The sequence below is a fragment of the Choristoneura fumiferana genome, chromosome Z, assembly GCF_025370935.1.
Source record: "Choristoneura fumiferana chromosome Z, NRCan_CFum_1, whole genome shotgun sequence".
NCBI lineage: Eukaryota > Metazoa > Arthropoda > Insecta > Lepidoptera > Tortricidae > Choristoneura > Choristoneura fumiferana.
Genome location: NC_133472.1, coordinates 20420972 through 20439879, shown reverse-complemented (window position 1 = coordinate 20439879; position 18908 = coordinate 20420972). Strand labels below are relative to the sequence as shown.

At 38.4% G+C, this 18908-nt stretch overlaps 1 protein-coding gene across 1 annotated transcript; it reads right to left on the bottom strand.

The window, feature by feature from the left end:
- Positions 1 to 44: 44 nt before the first annotated feature.
- Positions 45 to 14653, bottom strand: LOC141431106 (periodic tryptophan protein 1 homolog). Its single transcript, XM_074092113.1, has 13 exons — positions 14411 to 14653; positions 14010 to 14068; positions 11891 to 12015; positions 11710 to 11783; positions 11496 to 11601; positions 11245 to 11352; positions 10970 to 11144; positions 10777 to 10873; positions 8766 to 8936; positions 7744 to 7834; positions 4975 to 5053; positions 2858 to 3009; positions 45 to 1080 (listed from the first exon to the last, which is right to left on the bottom strand). Exons 1-13 carry the CDS (start codon positions 14492 to 14494, stop codon positions 1001 to 1003), a joined length of 1401 nt encoding a protein of 466 aa, XP_073948214.1. The 5' UTR covers positions 14495 to 14653; the 3' UTR covers positions 45 to 1000.
- Positions 14654 to 18908: the final 4255 nt, after the last annotated feature.

Below are 18908 nucleotides of genomic sequence, written 5' to 3'. Positions count from 1 at the left end.
CCTCTCAGAATTAAGGTAATAATAATAATAAATAAAACAAAATCTAACCGTATTAATGTTTTTACTGTAATAAAATACATAAATGTACCTCTTTTTTATAAACAATGGTATACCTTACTGATAACATACGTAATTGTAATTTCCATTTATGATTATTGTGAATAGTACACCTATGCATTGAAATAAAATACCTGAGTGAAATGATACATCTTTGAGATATTTATTCAGTACTTATTAGCCAACCTATTACGGTGAGTTTATGGGGTAATATGGTTGTGTCATTTTAAATGCAATACATTAGAGAGTAATGGAGAGCCCCATGGCATAAAACTCTTAACTAATCTGCCTTATTTTCGAAGTCTGACTATAGTTTCATATAGGTACAATTTTTTTTTTCTGGGCACATCAACCAAAATCAATATGTAGCTTGATTTTCTTACTAGTTTTCATTTAAAAGCTCTCCTGCTTTCCTACCTTCCAGGGCAAGGGATATTGGGGTACGTTAATTCTTACTGCCATTTCTAAAAAGTTAACAGGTTCCCTGTCCCGAAGCAATGTGCAGCGTTCTTCTGACACGTCCCCATAGTAATGTGAAAGTATGAAATATCCCCCATAATAATTTTCATTGGTTATCTAAATGTGGTTCAAGAGTAAAAATAATATAATACGTAATAACTTTTATTATTTATCGAAAGAACAACTGCATTATTTACATCACTGGCCATGAGGCACATGTGCCTCATGGACGTACCAGTAAAGTCACGCATGAATCACATGTGCTTCATGAGACAGCGAACCTGTTAAACATTTTTTAAATTTCCACATTTTAGACAAACTCGTTGTGGTCATGCAGACATGGCGTTGTCAATCTCTATGTGTAAGATTTCAACACTCGCATTATTTGCAAAGACGCTTATAATTACAAACACTACATTCAGGTAATAATAACAATTATGTTAATAATCAGTAAATACTTAGGACTATCTTTATCGATGGTCGTTTATGTTTCCATAGCGTCCCCGTCGGCGGCGGGTTGCTGCGGGGGCGCAGGCGGCACTCGTGACCCGAAACAATTCATAACTGAAACAAAATTGATTTCTTACATTTCTATGCATATTTAACAAAAATATAATAAAATCAACTCTCACAAAGTTTTGCATCAGTAAACGAAGCATATATTTATAAAATCACAATGCCTAAAATATGGGGTTTCAGTTCAAGCATCCTGTATATTCAAGAAATTACCATGGATAGAATTTCTCAACTATATTCTGATCGCCTATAATGGCAATGATATGACGACTTGATTAGTGATATGAAAACTAGTCCAGGTAACCTATTAATTATTCTATCACGCTCAAATAAAATGTAAACTAAATGTGTGAATTTTGCAGGTTAATTTGAATCCACTTTTAACTTAAAAAGATTAACTTGAAATTTGGTACAAATATGTAGGTTGGATAACAATGCAACGACAGTAAACAAAAAGTTCAATCAGCAAAAAAAAACTTGTACTGGAAACAAAATTTTAACAAATACTTATTCATCACGTTCTATGTACGACCCACTGCATGGTATAGAGTATAGACCTCTTCTTACAATTGATTTGGCCAAAAAGTAAATTACCAGATATAGTTTCTATCAATGAACTAAGCCGTCTGTCGAAGTATGTATGTACTCGTATATGTATGTAAACTCTTTATTGTACTGAAATAGAGAAAGAAACACTTTACAAATGTTGAGTTTAGAGTTAAAGTTATCCCTTAATTTGAAAGATCTTTACCAATCAACCTTTATAAAGCAAATGAAAATCAAGAAAAACACGGTGTAGTATACTGACTCTCATAAAATTCTTATTCCTATTTTTAATTTTACTACCGATTTGTGTTCATAATATACTCAGCGGCACAAAATTTGGCACACCCTTTATACAAAATTACTTATTAGGGCAAATACATACAAATTAGGGCCAGCATTTTGCCGCTCAGTATAATTACTCTTCATAATTTTAATCCTCATACTTTTTTTGTTCATAATTTTTTATTACTAACATCGGAACTCATAACAGACAGTGTTCATATTTTTTTTACTCATAATGTCATTAAGTACTAAGAACACATCTCAACTCATAATGTTGTTTTTCAGAAAAATTTCCTTCACAACAGACTAATATCATACATAATTTTCTTATTAATAATGGCATTAATAAGAAAACATTTGAACTCATAATATTGTTTTCATAACGGTAACTACCTATACAAAATAAGATTTTCTTATATCGTTAATAATTTATATGAATTATTTCAGTATTAGGTGAAAAATTATGTTGGCCCTGGCGCTTCACTGGCCGCTGCCGCGGCCCGCTCGCTTCGCCCGCTCGGCTCGCGCGCTGTAGGGTCACAGTTCTACCTAACACTCCTCGCTTCGCTCGTGGTCGTACCTAACGGAGTTCTACCTTAAATAGATCATTTCGCACCATCGAAAATTATCCAAGCCCCTGCGCGTCAATAATGCGGGTAAAGAACGCTTATGATTAAGAAATATATGAAAACAAATATTAGTATTGATAAAGTTATGAATATTGGCGTTATGAATTAGAATGATTAGGAGTTTCGATCGTTAGTATAAGAAAATATATGAAAACCAATATTAGTATGAACAAGGTGTATGATTAGTGATATTATGAATTCTGATGATTATGAGTTTCGATCGTTAGTATAAAAAAAAATATGAAGACTGATCGTTATGATGTAAAATGGTATGAGAAACATTTTCGGACTTCCGATAATAGGACTTAAAAAGTTATGTGAAAAAATGCGCACCCTACGCACATACGCAATAAGAGAAGAATGCAAACCTTGTTCGTTGGCGGCGAGGTCGACGAGTTCGATGAAGCACTCCTTGTTGTCGCCGCCCAGCGCCAGCGAGTAGGGCGCCTCGGGGCACGCGGCGGCGCACAGCGCCTGCCCCACGCGGCCCACGCGCTCGCTCACCTGCGCCGGCGGCGACCTGCGAGGCATCGACGTCGGTCAGGCGGACCATCATCACATCAATATCGCAAAAACTCCTCCTTGCTAATGTATTTCCAAGTTGTTGAAAAAAACCAAGCGCGAGCAGACTGGCGCACCGAGGATTCTGTACATCTCTGAATAAACTGTCTGAATGCCCCCAATTAGCTGTATAGGAGCCCCTTATTTGTATGGTTTTGGGTCAACAAGATGCTACACTGCGCAAATTAAAGGACTAACTGTAACCGTTTGGCAGTAAAACCTGTGTGACAGACAGACTTACAGTCAGTCGGACATGTGAGTCACAGCAATAGGGTTCCGTTTGGATCTTTCGGGTACATATCTTTTTACAGGTTTTTATTCAGTGAGAAACTGTGGTGGCCTAGTGGTGTGACCTATCGCCTCTGAAGCAGAGAGTCGTGGGTTCAAACCCCGGCTCGCACCTCTGAGTTTTTCGAAATTCATGTGCGGAATTACATTTGAAAATTATCACAAGCTTTACGGTGAAGGAAAACATCGTGAGGAAACCTGCACAACCTGCGAAGCAATTCAATTGTGTGTGTGAAGTTCCCAATCCGCACTGGGCCCGCGTGGAAACTACGGCCCTAGCCCTCTCATTCTGAGAGGAGGCCTGTGCCCAGCAGTGGGACGTATATAGGCTGGAATGATGATGATTCAGTTTCACCTGTCCCGGGTGTCCGGGGACCTGGTACCCCCCTCTAATTTAGTGGCAAATCTTTTAGTGGTCTGATTGACTTATAATTTGTTTTGCAGGTGGTAGGACCTTGTGGTCCGCCCGGATTGCTACCACCATCATGCTCGCTAATCCTGCCGTGAAGCAGCAGTGCTTGCACTGTTGTGTTTCGGCGTGGAGAGTAAGACAGCCGGTGAAATTACTGGCACTTGAGGTATCCCATCTTAGGCCTCTAGGTTGGCAACGCATCTGCAATTCCCCTGGTTTGCAGATGTTTATGGGCGGTGGTGATCTCTTACCATCAGGAGACCCACTTGCTCGTTTGCCATCCAGTCGTATAAAAAAAAAATGCACATGGAGTTCGAATGGCAATGCAATTACAGTCAACAAAAAGTATGTACTTGCCAGCATAAAAGCTTACATTCAAAGTAAAACTTATAATTTTGATATTTGTTAATAAAGAGACTCATAAGAACACTAGTGTCGTTGTCGTAACTTAATCTGATCACGCTCCCCTTCATCATTTTTTTTTCATCACACAAGGGAGGAAAAGTTTAGTTTTAAAATTTGCAAACAAGTACGTAATTTCAGACTAAAGAGGTTTCAAGTCAGCAAACGTTTTATTTATATCTGTAAAACTTAGCTATGACCCAATTTCACACCGCAAAACTTATCTCAGCTTCATGAAACTGAGGCTAATATTAATGAATACGAGAGTGAGAGGGACGGTAGGTACGATACGGGCAGTAAGGAGATTACGAATTCGAGTCATTAAAAGCCCTCTATCTTCGGCGTCGGGCTTCTAATAGACTCTTGTTAGTAATCCCCTTCTTACGGCCCTTAATGCACAATGTAGTATAGATCGGCAGCTCTGACTTGCCTGAGGTCAACTTATCGACTATCCGCAAATAAAACTACACTAGTTGTTGAAGGTTCGACAAGGCTCTGACAAGTCATAATAGTGGGAATAAGCCTGACTAGCGGCTAACTTGCGGCATTACAGTTTAATGGCATTTAATGGTGCGTTCACATAGTATGAAAAAGGGCTGTACGTATATTACTGTTTGAAATACATCGACATCTATGTCCCTTACGGCACTGGACTGGCTGTTTGGAACAAAACGGGCGGCGCATCATTCATCAATATTATTTTGACACAACCCCTGTCACGGACGTCGTGAACTGTTCACAAAACCGCGCTGTGAACAAATGTGCGCCGTTGATGTAAGAAACATGCAGTCTATACATAGATGTCGATGTTGAAATACCTACCTTGTGATGTCCCAAGTTTTGATTTTGCCATCTGTGCTGACCGTGATAAGCATGCCGGGAATTTCGCTAAGGATGAGCCCTGAAAAAAAAGGATTAATTAATAAACAATTTGAATATTTCTCTTTTTCTTCAAACATGACACTGTTTATATTATTGGCCTAAAAACTAGTCTTTTTGCGCATAGAAAAACGGCATTCAAAGCATGATTGGTTTTTTTTTTGGAGTCTTTTTGTATTTTTTATTTCAACTCCAATTTTTTTACTTTTACGGTTATCCCGTGAAACCATCCCCAGTTGGTTGTCCAGCAGTGGTGTAGGGGTTATAGCACGCAGCACAGATTGCTGAGGACCTGGGTTCGATTCCCAGTGCTGGTCTCTTTTTCTGGTTTTTCTGTGCATCCATGTCTGTTTGTATTTTCGATAGCATTCAAAGCAGCCGAACATACTTAACCGTTAATGTAGGTCAGTTTGATTGACCAATACAAGGAGATATGGATAGATAGATGGTGTCACGTAGCTAATCCTGGTTCGCTCAAGCCTGCCCTAGGGCTGCTTGCAAAGTCTAGAGAATCGTCAAGTCAGGTAAGGAAAGTTAAGTTTCATACATTTTAAAACTATTTAACTATGAAAAATGTGAGTTATACAGAGTGAAAATATTTAACGCCATCTGAAGGTAAAATACTCCCAAAAATTAGTCAAGTGCGAGTCGGACTCGTACATGAAGGGTTCTGTAAACAGTTCAGTAAAAGATTTTCTTAAAATTCTTAGTTCTTTTTGCTGACTGTACTTTATGCCCCTGGTTACCAAAGTACTCGTCAAGACGACAAACGAGTCGAAACTCGATGTGGTCGAGTCGTTTATCACAGAGTTTCTATGGTCACCCGCTAACTTTATCATCAGATCAACTCCATGTTATAATAATATTGCATTGTCATCGGATTTATACATGCGTGTAAAATTTCAGCTCAATCGGTTGAAGATATCCACTTCAAATTTGAGTTTAAAGATTCCACCAGAGCAAACATAGTTACATTACACTGCAAATAAATATAATGCTTGTAATAAGTTTTTGTTAAAAATTTCATTTTTAATACAAGCTTTTATGCCGAATGTACTTTTTGTTGACTGTACTTGAATTGTGGTCTAAACTACATATCTGTACCAAATTTCAAGTCGGTACTATTAACTATTGAGGAGTTCCCTCCTGCAGAGACGATCCTGGCAGGACCACCAAGATGTCACTACCAGATTATTGTATTGTCACCAAATTTACATAAGTATGCCAAATTTCAAGTCGATCGGACCACTGGAAGTGGGTCAAATTTAGCTTCCAAGATTTGACCCAAACAAACAATAAATAAATAAATAAACAAACAGGGCAAGCTACAGAAAAGCTTCTAAAAATATCGCCGAAATGTAAGCACTTGTGCAAGTATTTCGAATAAAAAACAATTTGAATTCTCATCCTCCTTGGTTCTGGCTGTTTGCTTCTGAAACCATTGCCAGCGAACGCCGCGCGCAGTTAAAAAAAGATTGCTGTCTGTCAGCACAGTTCATTCGCGGGAAATTCGGTGGACTTCGTAAGTATGTTGTGTAATTAAATAAGAAGAAGCTCCACTAGTGTGAATTAATTTTAAACTGTATTATAAACCTTGTAAATAGTGTTAAATACGTAGTATGATTTTTTTAGTGTAAAAAACAATAGGTAAACATAGTGATTAATACGGTGCGGATTTGGCGAGCGCTTTATCAAAGTTGGCTTCATTGAGGTTTGTGGTGCATAAATTGCTTTATTAATTTTACACAAAAACAAATAAACCACACAATCAGACAGTCAGTACATTAAATTATCGAAGCTATTATAAAACATCATTAAAATCGCAAACTTAAAGGTAAATATTCAAAGGACAGCTACCCGTTGCTAGGCGACTCGGTCGCCTTAGCAACGGCTAATAACACCTAGCAACCAAAAAATGCTGAATAAAATACGTTTCTTATATGACGACCCCCTTTAATTTTCAACTTTATTTTATTTTTAGTATTTGTTGTTATAGCGACCACAGTAATACATAATGTGTGAAAATTTCAAGTGTCTAACTTTTACGGCTTCAGAGATAGAGCCCTGTGACAGACGGACGGACAGACAGACAGACAGACAGCGGAGTCTCAGTAGTAGGGTCTCGTTGGCACCCGGTACGGAACCCTAAAAATTAAGATATAAGATCTACGCAAAGGAAGCGTTCCGTTTTTATTAAAATACCCCAGTGAAAAAAAATCGTTTTATTTTTATCGGACTTTAATGAACTTTAACGAAATTTAATGGTCTGGTTTTCATTTTATTTACCTACCACATTGTAATCCTATCGATTCGTGCCATTAAAGAACAGGATATGTTTTATTTTTGTCGGCTCACTCCTCAACCAAGGTGTGGCAAGCACATTTCCAAAAATCTTTAAATGCAGTAGGTAATTAGTCTAAATTTTCCATTTATATTTAGACTACTTTCCTTCCAAGTGGCGTTAAAAATTTCCACCTGTATAGTTAGCTCTGGTAATGTGTAATTTATGTAGTGTGTAATGACTCATCATCATCATCAGCCTATAGCAGTCCACTGCTAGACATAGGCCTCCCCCAATGAGCGCCATTGCGCCCTGCCCTCGGCTAGACGCATCCAGCTTCTACCAGTAGCCCGCCGCGGATCGTCACTCCACTGGGCCCGGCAGACGTTCTACACTACGTCTTACATTACTAATAAAATAGAATCAGTTACCGGTGACCTCCTTTTCATGCGCCGCCAGCGTCCACACGGGCTGGTCGCTGCGCACGTCCACGTACGCCACCTGGCCCTCGTTGTTGCTCATCTGGGGACACACTGCTGACGTCACATTCCACGAGTAGTCACACTGCACTACTACACGACTGTACGATCACACACACGCATCTTTAGCGGGTAAGGACTAGTCAGAATAAAGCGCCGAGACAGCACACTGCACACACACCAGAGCTATGTATGAGAGCATGTTACACTTAAATAAGCCAGTGCATGCAGTTGTACAATTAGTTATACGAGTAGGTGAACAAGCGACTATGACTGCCCTCATTCAAAAAAAAATATGAAAAGATTAATTTGTTAGAACGCAAGACAAAATTTCGCCATAAATAGGTAAGGCTTAGGCAGATGGTGTTTAAAGAGTCCAGACTAAAATATGCAACGCTTGCGCCTTTATAGATGGACTGCTTGGAGCGGTCGCAACTGGTCTATTCTCACTTGTGCTATTTTCAATTCAAGGGTCAAAGTAATATTCAAACGTGATTTTCCCGGTCTCGATACCACGACCCTCTGCTTGAGAGGCCATAAGTCTGCAAAGCCTACTTCAAACTACATTTAGTTCCATGAAATGAAACCTTGCATTTTCAATAGCCTTCGCGACCGGCTGGTTGCGGTTGGGTTTGACCGCAACGCGGCTGCTTCGATGCCGCTGTTCATCCAGCGGGCCGCGCGGGGTGTAACCAAGCGTGGAGAGAGGAAGAGTCGCTCAAACCGCCCGCGTATGGCAGCAGCTCTCTGTTGTTGCTTGCAAAGCAATACTTCACTGCCCTGAGACTATACGACTCCAAACGAGCTGTTTGAGCGGTCCGTATATTATGAACGTTATTGATACTGCAGTTCGACCAACCTCAACCATCAAAAAGCTGTCGACACCGACTGCTCCAAACAGTCAGTCTACGTCAATGAATCGGCTGTGTTATGGTAGATGGGTAGAGATTAGTTAGGTTGAATAGAGTACTGACAGCAAAGCAGTAGGGGTTGGCGCGGTCCCAGGTGACGCGCTCGACCTCGGGCGCCAGCCGCCAGGCGCGGTGCGCGGCGGGCTCGCGGCAGTCGCTGGCGCGCGCCGCGCCGTCGCCGCACCCCGTCAGCAGCGTCTGCGCCTCGTGCGGGTGGAACTCCATTGTCTGGATCTGCACACGCCACGTTTCATCAGGAAACATATTACAAGCCTTATTCATAAAAAAACCTTAATTGAGGTTTGATCGGTCTGTTACTTAGCAGACTGATTAAGCTTAATAGACGGTTGTCAAGAAGTATGATTCATAAACACTTGCTAGCAGTCTGCTAGTTGTTGAGCTGCTGATAGACGGATTAGACGCGTTATGTTGGCCACCTTGACAAATCAAAGACAAAAAATGGCCTAATCGATAATTTAAAAAAAATTGACAGCAGTGACAGCAAATTAGCAGGAAAAAAAAATAAAAAGCGAAATGTTTGTTTTCCCGCCATTTCCGATTCGCATGTTTATGTTGTGCAAAAAGCCATAATTATGTTAATCATCCTAATTTTTTTTTCATATTTATTGTTAATTTATTGTTGCTAATTTAGAGGATTTTTAAATATTAATTCCTGAAAATACATTTTCCAGTTTTTTTTTAATCTTTGCTTAGCCCTGCCTTCACTATAAATATCTTCGGTATGGTTTTTTGCTCTAGTCAAAGTCAGCTGTTCAAACTTGTGGCGGCCATTTTGTGACTTAGCAGGGAGATAAAGGAGGGTCTACGGTCCTCTAACTTTAGCAGAGCCTTGATCGACTGATTAGCGCTAACAGACGTTTATGAATCATGTTTTTTAGCATCGGGCCTTCAAGGAGCCTTCAAGGAGGCTCTAACTTTTTATAAATAAGGCTGTAATACTTTACTGGGTTACAGTACTATTCAGTATCAAATAAAGACTTATCCACGGAGCCCACGCACCTACTTTTAGAACAGAAAACAAAGAACGCCATCGATTTTCGAATCGAAAGTCTAGTATACAAATTAATCACTTTAGGTATTTGAACTTTAGATTTGAGCAGGAGCGGATTTATACCTAAGTAGGTACAAAGCCGCTCCTGCTTTGATTGGGATTTTTCGGCTGCAGCCCAGGGCCCTGTGGATATAAAGTGACCCGAACCCCCCGTTGAAGCCCTACGAGGACACAGCGCCGTTATGGAACAGCATTTTTGTAGTCGACTAAACCAAAAATAGTAACAGTGAAACAGCAGCTGATAATGCGATGAAAAGAGTTTTTTTTTTATTCCAGGGGGCCTTTCTCAGAGCTGAGTCCTTGCTGAGTCTCAATGGTTTACAAGTGAATGAAAAACCGATAATGTCTCTAGTCCGAAACTGAAACGCTAAGTCGCGAAAGGGACGCCGCTGTATGCATACCAGATATTGTATACTAAAACCTCTTTATTTTGGAAAAACATAAATATTTCACTCCGTGTACTTAGCAACCGTTGTGTTGATTACAAATATAATGTTTATGCTGTCACTAATCCACGAGTCTCTTTTCTCACTGAAAAACTAGTTTTATCAATGAGGAGTTAAGAAGCACAATGTCGTGAGTACCTATGAAAAGTTATAAAACTTGAATAAAAGTTTAAAAGTTCTTGAAATTTAAAAAATATTCCAAGTAAAACACTTAAAATTCCAAAAGAATTGTCAGAATGAGTAACTTATACTGAATCGCTAAATTTGACACTGAAGCGATTTAATTACCGCTCAAGTTAAAAGCGTCATGGTACGAAAACCGCTTGAAGTGAGTGAATGAAAATGTCTGTATCACTGTCGCTGAACCGTGCTTGAACTGAATCGCAAAAGTGACGTTGTGGTACGAAATAGCGATGCAGTTCAGTTTAGAGCCTAAACTGAATCGTATTAAGAGAGCGTGGTAGGCCCCCAGCTCTCTTCTTGCTGGACATACCGACTAGCCAAATAGTTGGTCACTTTCCAAACATAAATGTGATATGTTATATATATGACTTACTTTGTCCTGAAAGTAGTCCAGTTTTGTGTGGGGAGTGCCTTGATCTAAATCCCATAGCAGCACGGTGTTATCTGCAGAACCACTAGCCAAAACATGTCTGAAAATTATTATAAAAACAACATATTAAGGTTAAAAAAATTCACACTCCTACAAAACATATCAACACCTGCGGCGAGGTAAGCGTAATACTTACGAAAAGTTCCTATTCCATGACATATCCAACACCGCACTTTTGTGTCCCACTCTCTTGGTTTTCTTCTTCTTATTTGGTTTCTTTCCCAGTTTGAATGCAGGCTCAAGACAGTTCTCAATGTCCAAATCCCATACTTGGATTACTGGGTCCATCCCACCCAGAGCACAAAGATTACCTAAATGTGTAAGAAGTCATGTGACACATCATTCAAATACAAATAACTATTCATTTTAAAAATATATGTATATCAATAGAAACTTCATCTCTAATTGTACCTGGCTTGGTATCAGAAGGATCGTGGCTCAGCCATTCTATACACAGTGGGAACCAGGGCAAAACAATGTCATGATGTACGTAGAAAGATCCTTCCTCCTTGTTGAAAACTACAAGAATAAAAACATAAATTATATTTTGCTGCTGACAGCATAAATAAATTCTATTTTATTTAAGAACACTGAACAATCGCAAAAAAAATATTAAAATTACATTTTACTTTTAAATATAATGTTTCCCAAGACGGACTTACTGTATACTTCCAGAACGCTTGCATCACTCTCCACATGACCCACCAACAGCAGGTTGTCATCAGGTTTAATAATGTCATCTTCTTCATCACTGTCAGGGCCATCTGTCTGTGAATACAATAATTCGATGTAAGTATTACTCTGTAAAGGTGATAAATTTACTCAACTATTTAGTTTTATTTTTTTTTGCAAATATGTATTTTGAATTCCACTTACCCTAATTTGAACATTATCTCCTAAGTCTCCTAAGTTGGGCAAAGTAGCTACTGTTCCTATGCCAACTGGATTACCTAAATAATAGATATTGCTTGTTTAAAGGTTTTAGATATAATAATAATTGTATTATACCAATCAGCAATTCAAGAAGTATATTGGCATGAAACCACCGCAAACTAACCTGAATCTTCTTCATCATACTTTTCAAAGTCAAATTCATCATTTGGATTTGTGGGTGGAGGCCGTGCAGAGCTGGGGCCAGCTTCATCCTCATCGTCAGACACATCATCACCTTGCTCTGTTAAACTATAAATAAATAAAAAATACATGTTTTATTTTAGGTTTGTTAAACAAATCCATATAAACGAAATTCAGATTCAACAAACAATTGAATGAGTGACTTAGTAGGATGAGAATATCAAAGCACTGTAAAGAATGTGTTTCAAATATATTTTTTTCAAGACTACTAACAGTAGCAGGGTAAGGACCTGAATTTGATGTCGCTAGGATTCTACCCATGCGTTTTCTCTTCTTTGGGTACTTACTAACACCATGCTCTGATTCCTTACTAATATTGCAGAGCAAACACTACTAGTGCATAGTACTAATGCCAAGGAGAGCAAAAAGCAGTTTGATGGGGGGATTTTCCCAGACTACCAGGAGGAGCAGCTAGAAATGTTTACCAACTTGCGAGAACCTGCACCTTGTTTAATCATCATAAAAAAAATAAGAGATCATTATCAAAATGCAGTTTTAATAACACCAAATATGGCTATCACAAAGAGAAACACATGAAGAAACTAATATTTGGACCTATTCATATAAAATAAAAAATATTATTAGAATGATCTTCAACTACGGCCCATTCTGAGAGGAGGCCTGTGCCCAGCAGTGGGACGTATATAGGCTGAGATTATTATTATTATTATATCTTTAAATCAAAGCCTCAGCCCTTCAACCTAAAACTCTCAAATTTTGAATAGAGGTTCCCTTTAAGCAAGTTATTGTTTTAGATATAGAGGAGGATAGGGTGCGTTTACGAAATTCCCACACAACAGGAAAGCAGAGCAGTGAACGTCATGTAAAACCTGTCTTTTGCATCCTTATAAGTGGTAATTTTCACTTTTAAGTTTACAATATGTTTTTTTTTTTATTTCCGTGATAGGGACACCCACCAATTTTCGTTATACTTGTATTATGTAGAAACTATTAGTCTTTAACATATTTTTTTTTCAAAAACATGCACTTGGATCAACAGGGTAAAAATACCATGTGTATGTGAACAGACACAACCGGGAGAACTTGCTTGGTCCCGTATCAACCGCTGCTCTTTACTAATTACCATAGTAAATCATTTTGGTTTGTCTATTCTATAGCAATGCTTATTGAATGATGTTAAATGTCACAATAACAAGGTGCTGTGGTTGCCTAGGAATGAAATTGGTTGACTGTACACTAAAGTACTACCTAATAGAATCAAAATTTGCCTTTACCAACAGCGGCTGCTCCTCCCCTACAGCCTTGCAGTCTGAGAGACCTTGCGCCTCGAAAGGTTCTTGTATTTTAAGTCAATTGAAAAAACTGTCACTTAATGTGCAGTGCACCATCATAGGGCCTTATAAAATCTATCTAGCCCACACCAAACTCGGGTCCTGCACCAGCACTGTTCGGTAAGCTATATATTCAACTAGAGTTGTGGATAACGCTCATTTTTGAGAGAGTCTTAAAGACTCTACTATATTTGACAATTAAATTGGCTTATTTTATGCATATGGATGCAAGAAACCGTCTGTGCGGCCTTTGAGAAGTTAAGCCTCGAGAGTCTTTAGGGTTCGAGGCATTAAGCCGCGAAATGAGCGTTTTTCGCACACTATATTCAATATTCACCCACCAACCAATTAATCATCAACAGAGGCTGATACAGAATTAAAAAGAATAGAATCACTATGTGCCAATAAAAGTGGTACGAAAATTACTCTATTACATGGAGAGATGGAGCACTGGTAAAAGTGTAAGCATATCATTTTGTTTAAATCATCCATTGCACTTCAGAATGATAATCATCATTTGTTAATAATTATATACCTACCTACCCTTCAAAACCAGTGAGGTTCTTCCATAATTTATACATCAATTTTGAGTTTTATCAAGTGAAAACTAATAATCTCAGACAAAATATCAGATTTTAAATTGCTCTATGGCAGCAGTTGGCTTTGAAAAGTTTTTTTTTTGCTGACACACTATTATGAAAATAATCTCATAGTAATTTTAATTTAACATGTGGTGGGCATATACCATACCGCAACTCATTTGCTGTTTGCTTTATAATCTTCTCTAATTCTTTCTCTGACAACTCGATCTGTAACAGACAAATAAATATAAAGAAATCATGTCCTGTTAGCACCAGCCTCTTAATAGCAATTGAAATTTAATGATACTTTCATGCTATTTTGCATCTGACTTGGTCACAGGGACCTGTTCTACCAAGAAATTTAGACCAATAGTTTAATTTACGCTATGAATGAATTACTACACAAAGAGGGGTTACTTTTCTACCAATATTCGAGTCAAATGGAGGTGGTGGAAAGTGTTTGTTTATGATCAACAAAGTAATCTTTAATTTAATACGAATTATGTAGGCTTTTTAATCAAATAAGTAAAGAAAAGACAATTACAATTCAACAGACAACGTGACATTTACCTTCTCAGGAACCGCTTTAGCAACTCCGCGTCGAACGAAGTGCATGCAGGACACCAAACTAACCGTTGGCGTATTTTCATCCATTGTAATAGTTGCTTAAAATATTATTTTTCCTCAGCAAGTATTCTAACCCAACGTAATGTGAACACACGTGCGCATGTGTGGATACGATCAATGCGCATTACCCAAAACACCATCAAAGTGTAAAGTGCTTTGACAGTGAGACAGTGACAGTTGGTGTGGTGACAGTGATAGGACAATGACAGTACAGTATGACTGTAGAGCTGAGTAGAAGTTTTTTTGACTTTTTTAAAGCGGCCCACTAATAGTCCTGCATACAATGACATTGCCGGCGAAGTCCCAGATTGCCAGAACCGAACATTTTTTGCTAATACTTGTATTATGAATATAAGTAAATGTTTGTAGTAGGTAGGTACTTGAGATGTTTGTATGTATTTAAGTATATATGTATGTATGTCTACCCGTTGTTTAGCACCCATAGAACAGACATTGCTTAGTTTGGGGCTGGGTCAATTGGTGTAATTTGTGAGAAGATATTATTATTATTATTTCATTCATTGTATTATCGTCAAATTTCAGTTCAATTAAGTATATCATCATCATCCCAGCCTATATACGTCCCACTGCAGGGCACAGGCCTTCCCTCAGAATGAGAGGGCTTTAGTGATGGGGGATTAAGTATATGATCAATATTATTTCCCAGTTTTTTTTTTAAATAATATTTAGGTAACCGTTTGATTCAATTTAGGTGACAGATCTACTATTTTAGTAACAAATATTATTTATTAGGTCGCCGAAAACGCATTTATTATACTCCGTTTAGTTTAAGGTTTGAATTTACGGTCAAATTGTAACACACGTTTCTCGATATTTTGAACACAAAAAAATACCTACATGTACATTTAGTAGCGTTTTTTATTATAGAAGTTCACAAAATTTTAAATAGTTCCGTTGTTTCATTTAAGAAAGTGTGCAAATGCAAATTTTACCGTTAAGTTTCAAATGTTAAAATAAATGGAGTATATGTTATAGCCTGTGGTGTGTGCCAGCCATCTGTCAAGTTGTCCTGCATCTCGGTACTGTTATGTTATCAGTCGAGGATTCGCGCTGTCATCGTTCATCCACCATGACCTCTCATATTTCGTATTCTAGTTTTTTTTTACCGTACAACTGCAACACCTACTAGACACTGGCAAAATTGTCTTCCACCAATGGACAGAGCCAAATTTTTCTAAAAATCTAATCTAATCTATGTTATCAGTCAAGGATTGTTATGATTAAGTTTTGGCTAAGATTGTTGAGGACTAAGAAATTAATAATTGTGGAAATTATTTTATTTTAAGACTAGCTTTTGCCCGCAGCTTCGCTCGCGTTAAATTTGGGTACTTAACACAGATTTACTTTCCACGATCTTTATTTTCGTGTTTTAATTGATTTTTCGGAGGATTATATTTGCAAATTTTCGAATTTAAAAATCAACTTTGAAGCCCTGTTTCACATCTTCAGGTTAGGGGTGTAATTTTAGAAAAACCTATAGTCTTTTTTTTAAATCAGCTCAGTTGTTTCAGAGATTACCCCCAATAAACAAAGAAACAGACAAAGTTTAAAAAGACAAAAAATCCTTACTGCACTTCTATGATCCTTTATTCACTTACTTACATGTGTGCCAAATTCAGATCTGTAAAATGTGTAGTTTAAGCTACGCGTTGTCTGTCAGTCAGTCAGCCAGTCAGGGTATTTCGTAGCACGGTATACTATACTGTCTTATAGGTCTGGATAAATTTTGTTACGTAATGAGTTGATTGGTTTGGCGTAGGTACTTAATGTGTCCTACCCTAACCGTTAAGGTGTTATACCTTTCAGCATCAGCTCACCTGAATAACCAGTAAGAACAAAACTAAAGGTCTATACGTGCAAATTATGATATTAAAAGAAACTTCCTCTAACTCCTAACCGTTAAGGAGTTTTACCTTCCATCTTCAGCTCATCAACATGAGATGATATCTATCAGACGTAAATACTTAAATAGCTAAAGATAATATATGAAAAACGTAATGCGTGCCTACAAAATTTGAGGGTTGCCCTCGATTTCCCTGTGATCCCGTCATCAGATCCTGATTTGGTGACAATAGAACCACCCCGCGAGTATACACTTTAGAATAAAAAAGATTTTTTAAAATAAAAAAGAAAGAGAAAAAGAAAAATCCTGTTTTTTCCCGTTCCCGTAATTATTTTCGGGACATGCTCTCTTAAAGCTCCCCAAGGAACCCACTTACCAAATTTCAGCTTTCTACGACCAGTAAAATGAAAAACCCGTTTTTCCCGTTCCCGTAGGAATTTCAGATAGTCGTCTCTCAATACTCCTTAACTCTCCCCAAGTAATCTACATGCCGATTTTTAGCTTTCTGCGTCCAGAGTAAAACGAAAAATCCCGTTTTTTCTCTTTCCCGTGATAGTTTCGGAAAATTGTCTCCTAGTGCTTCCCTACACTCCTCAAGAAACCTATATGCCAAATGTCAGCTTGCTGTGACCAGTAAAACGAAAAATCCCGTTTTTTCCCGTTCCCGTCAGAATTTCGAGAAATTCATTTGTAGTGCTCCCTTACACTCCCCACAGAACCAAAATAAAAATTTTTAGTTTTCTACGACCAGTAAAACGAAAATTCCCGTTTTTCCCCGTTACTGTGGGAATTTTGAAACTCCACTCTAAATGCTCCTCTGAATCCCGTTAAGCAACCTAAATGCCGAATTTCAGCTTTCTACAATCAGTAAAATGAAAGATCCCGTTTTTTTTCGTTCCTGTCAGAATTTCGGGAAATTCCTTTGTAGTGCTCCCTTAAACTCCCAAAGAACCTAAATACCAAATTTCAGTTTTCTATTATATTTTAATTAAATTTCAGATAATTACATCCATTAATGTTAGTAAAAAGTATACAAATAACTTATCAATCTATGACCAGTAAAACGAAAAATCCCGTTTTTTCCCGTTCCCGTGGGAATTTTTAAATCTCCACTCTCTATGCTCCTCTACACTCCCCAAGCAACCTACATGCCAAATTTCAGCTTTCTACGATCGGTAAAACGAAAAATCCCGTTTTCTCCCGTTCCCGTCAGAATTTCGGGAAATTCTTTTGTAGTACTCCCCTACACTCCCTTAAGGAACCTAAATACTAAATTTCAGCTTTCTACGACCAGTAAAACGAAAAGTCCCGTTTTTTCCCGTACCCGTCAGAATTTTGGGATATCCTTTTGTAGTGCTCCCCTACACCCCCAAGGAATCTAAATACTAAATTTCAGTTTTCTACGACCAGTAGAACGAAAAATCGATCCCGTTGAACTGATTATAAATCCAGTTTTTTCCTTACCCCGTGGGAATTTTCGAATATTCTTAAACATATTTTATACTATTATAATCACCTACTTTTGTGCCAAATTTGAAGTCAAGTAATTATAGTTCACAGGATTCCATTGAACTGAATATATAAATCCCGTTTTGTCCTTATCCCGTGGGAATTTCCAAAAATCCTAAAAATGGTTTTTTACTATTATAATCACCTACTATTATAATCACCTACTATTATAATCACCTACTTCTGTGCCAAATTTAAAGAGCCTAGTTATTATAGTTACTGAGATAGGGTCACTCGAAATTGAATATAGAAATCCCGTTTTTTTCCGTTCCCGTGGGAATTTCCAAAAATCCTTTCTTAGTGGGTGCCTAAATTGTATAAGTTATCTATGTGCAAAATTTCAAGTCTCTAGGTCCAGTGGTTTGGGCTGTGCGATGATATATCAACAGTCAGTTAGTCAGTTTAGAATTTTATATATAGATAAAACATGGCGCAGCCGGTAGGATCGTGATCGGTAGAGCGTAGAGCCGGTAGGTGATCGATAAAATCATACCCTATTTTATTCAGTTATTTTCTTAGTGCCTTGCTTTTGCTGAGCTGTGAAGTGTTTGGACACAAAACAATTTAATTTTTTCCAATTTTTTTCCTCGCAATGTGATGAAAATCATTGTGTGTATTACGGGCCGTAAGGGGATTACAAACTCGGGTCATTAAAAGCCCTCCGCCTCTTTTAATAGACTCGTTAGTAATCCCCTTCTTACGCCCCTTAATGCACAATGTACTATAAAAGTACCTAATGGGCGGTCACCGGCATGGCCGTGCACTGGCACCGGCGCCGGGGCTTCGTTTTTCCAGTGCGCCGGTGTCGATGCCGGTTTGGGTATTCGACCGGTGAGTGGTACACATGCAGTTTTGCCGGGTCGGCACCGAGTGGGAAGCTTGCTACCCCGACGACGGCGACGACCGACGCCGGAGGGACTGAAGTTGACTGAACGCCGGGCCGGCGCCGGCGCCGGTAAAGTGAAAAAGCAAACCATACATTTTTGCTTCCCCGGCACTGGCAGGCGGCAGTATATCCCAATATATTATACTACTCCTCGGGCCGGCTAGTGGAAAAATGCTTTCTAA

Bases quoted from the DNA above. Each gene is read 5' to 3' on its own strand.
- LOC141431106 (XM_074092113.1), bottom strand. From the start codon at position 14,494: ATGGATGAAAATACGCCAACGGTTAGTTTGGTGTCCTGCATGCACTTC. The intron at 12,016-14,009 runs GTATGGTATATG...ATTTATTTATAG, and splicing joins CAAACAGCAAATGAGTTGCG to TTTAACAGAGCAAGGTGATG. The intron at 1,081-2,857 runs GTTTGCATTCTT...ATTTTGTTTCAG, and splicing joins CCTCGCCGCCAACGAACAAG to TTATGAATTGTTTCGGGTCA.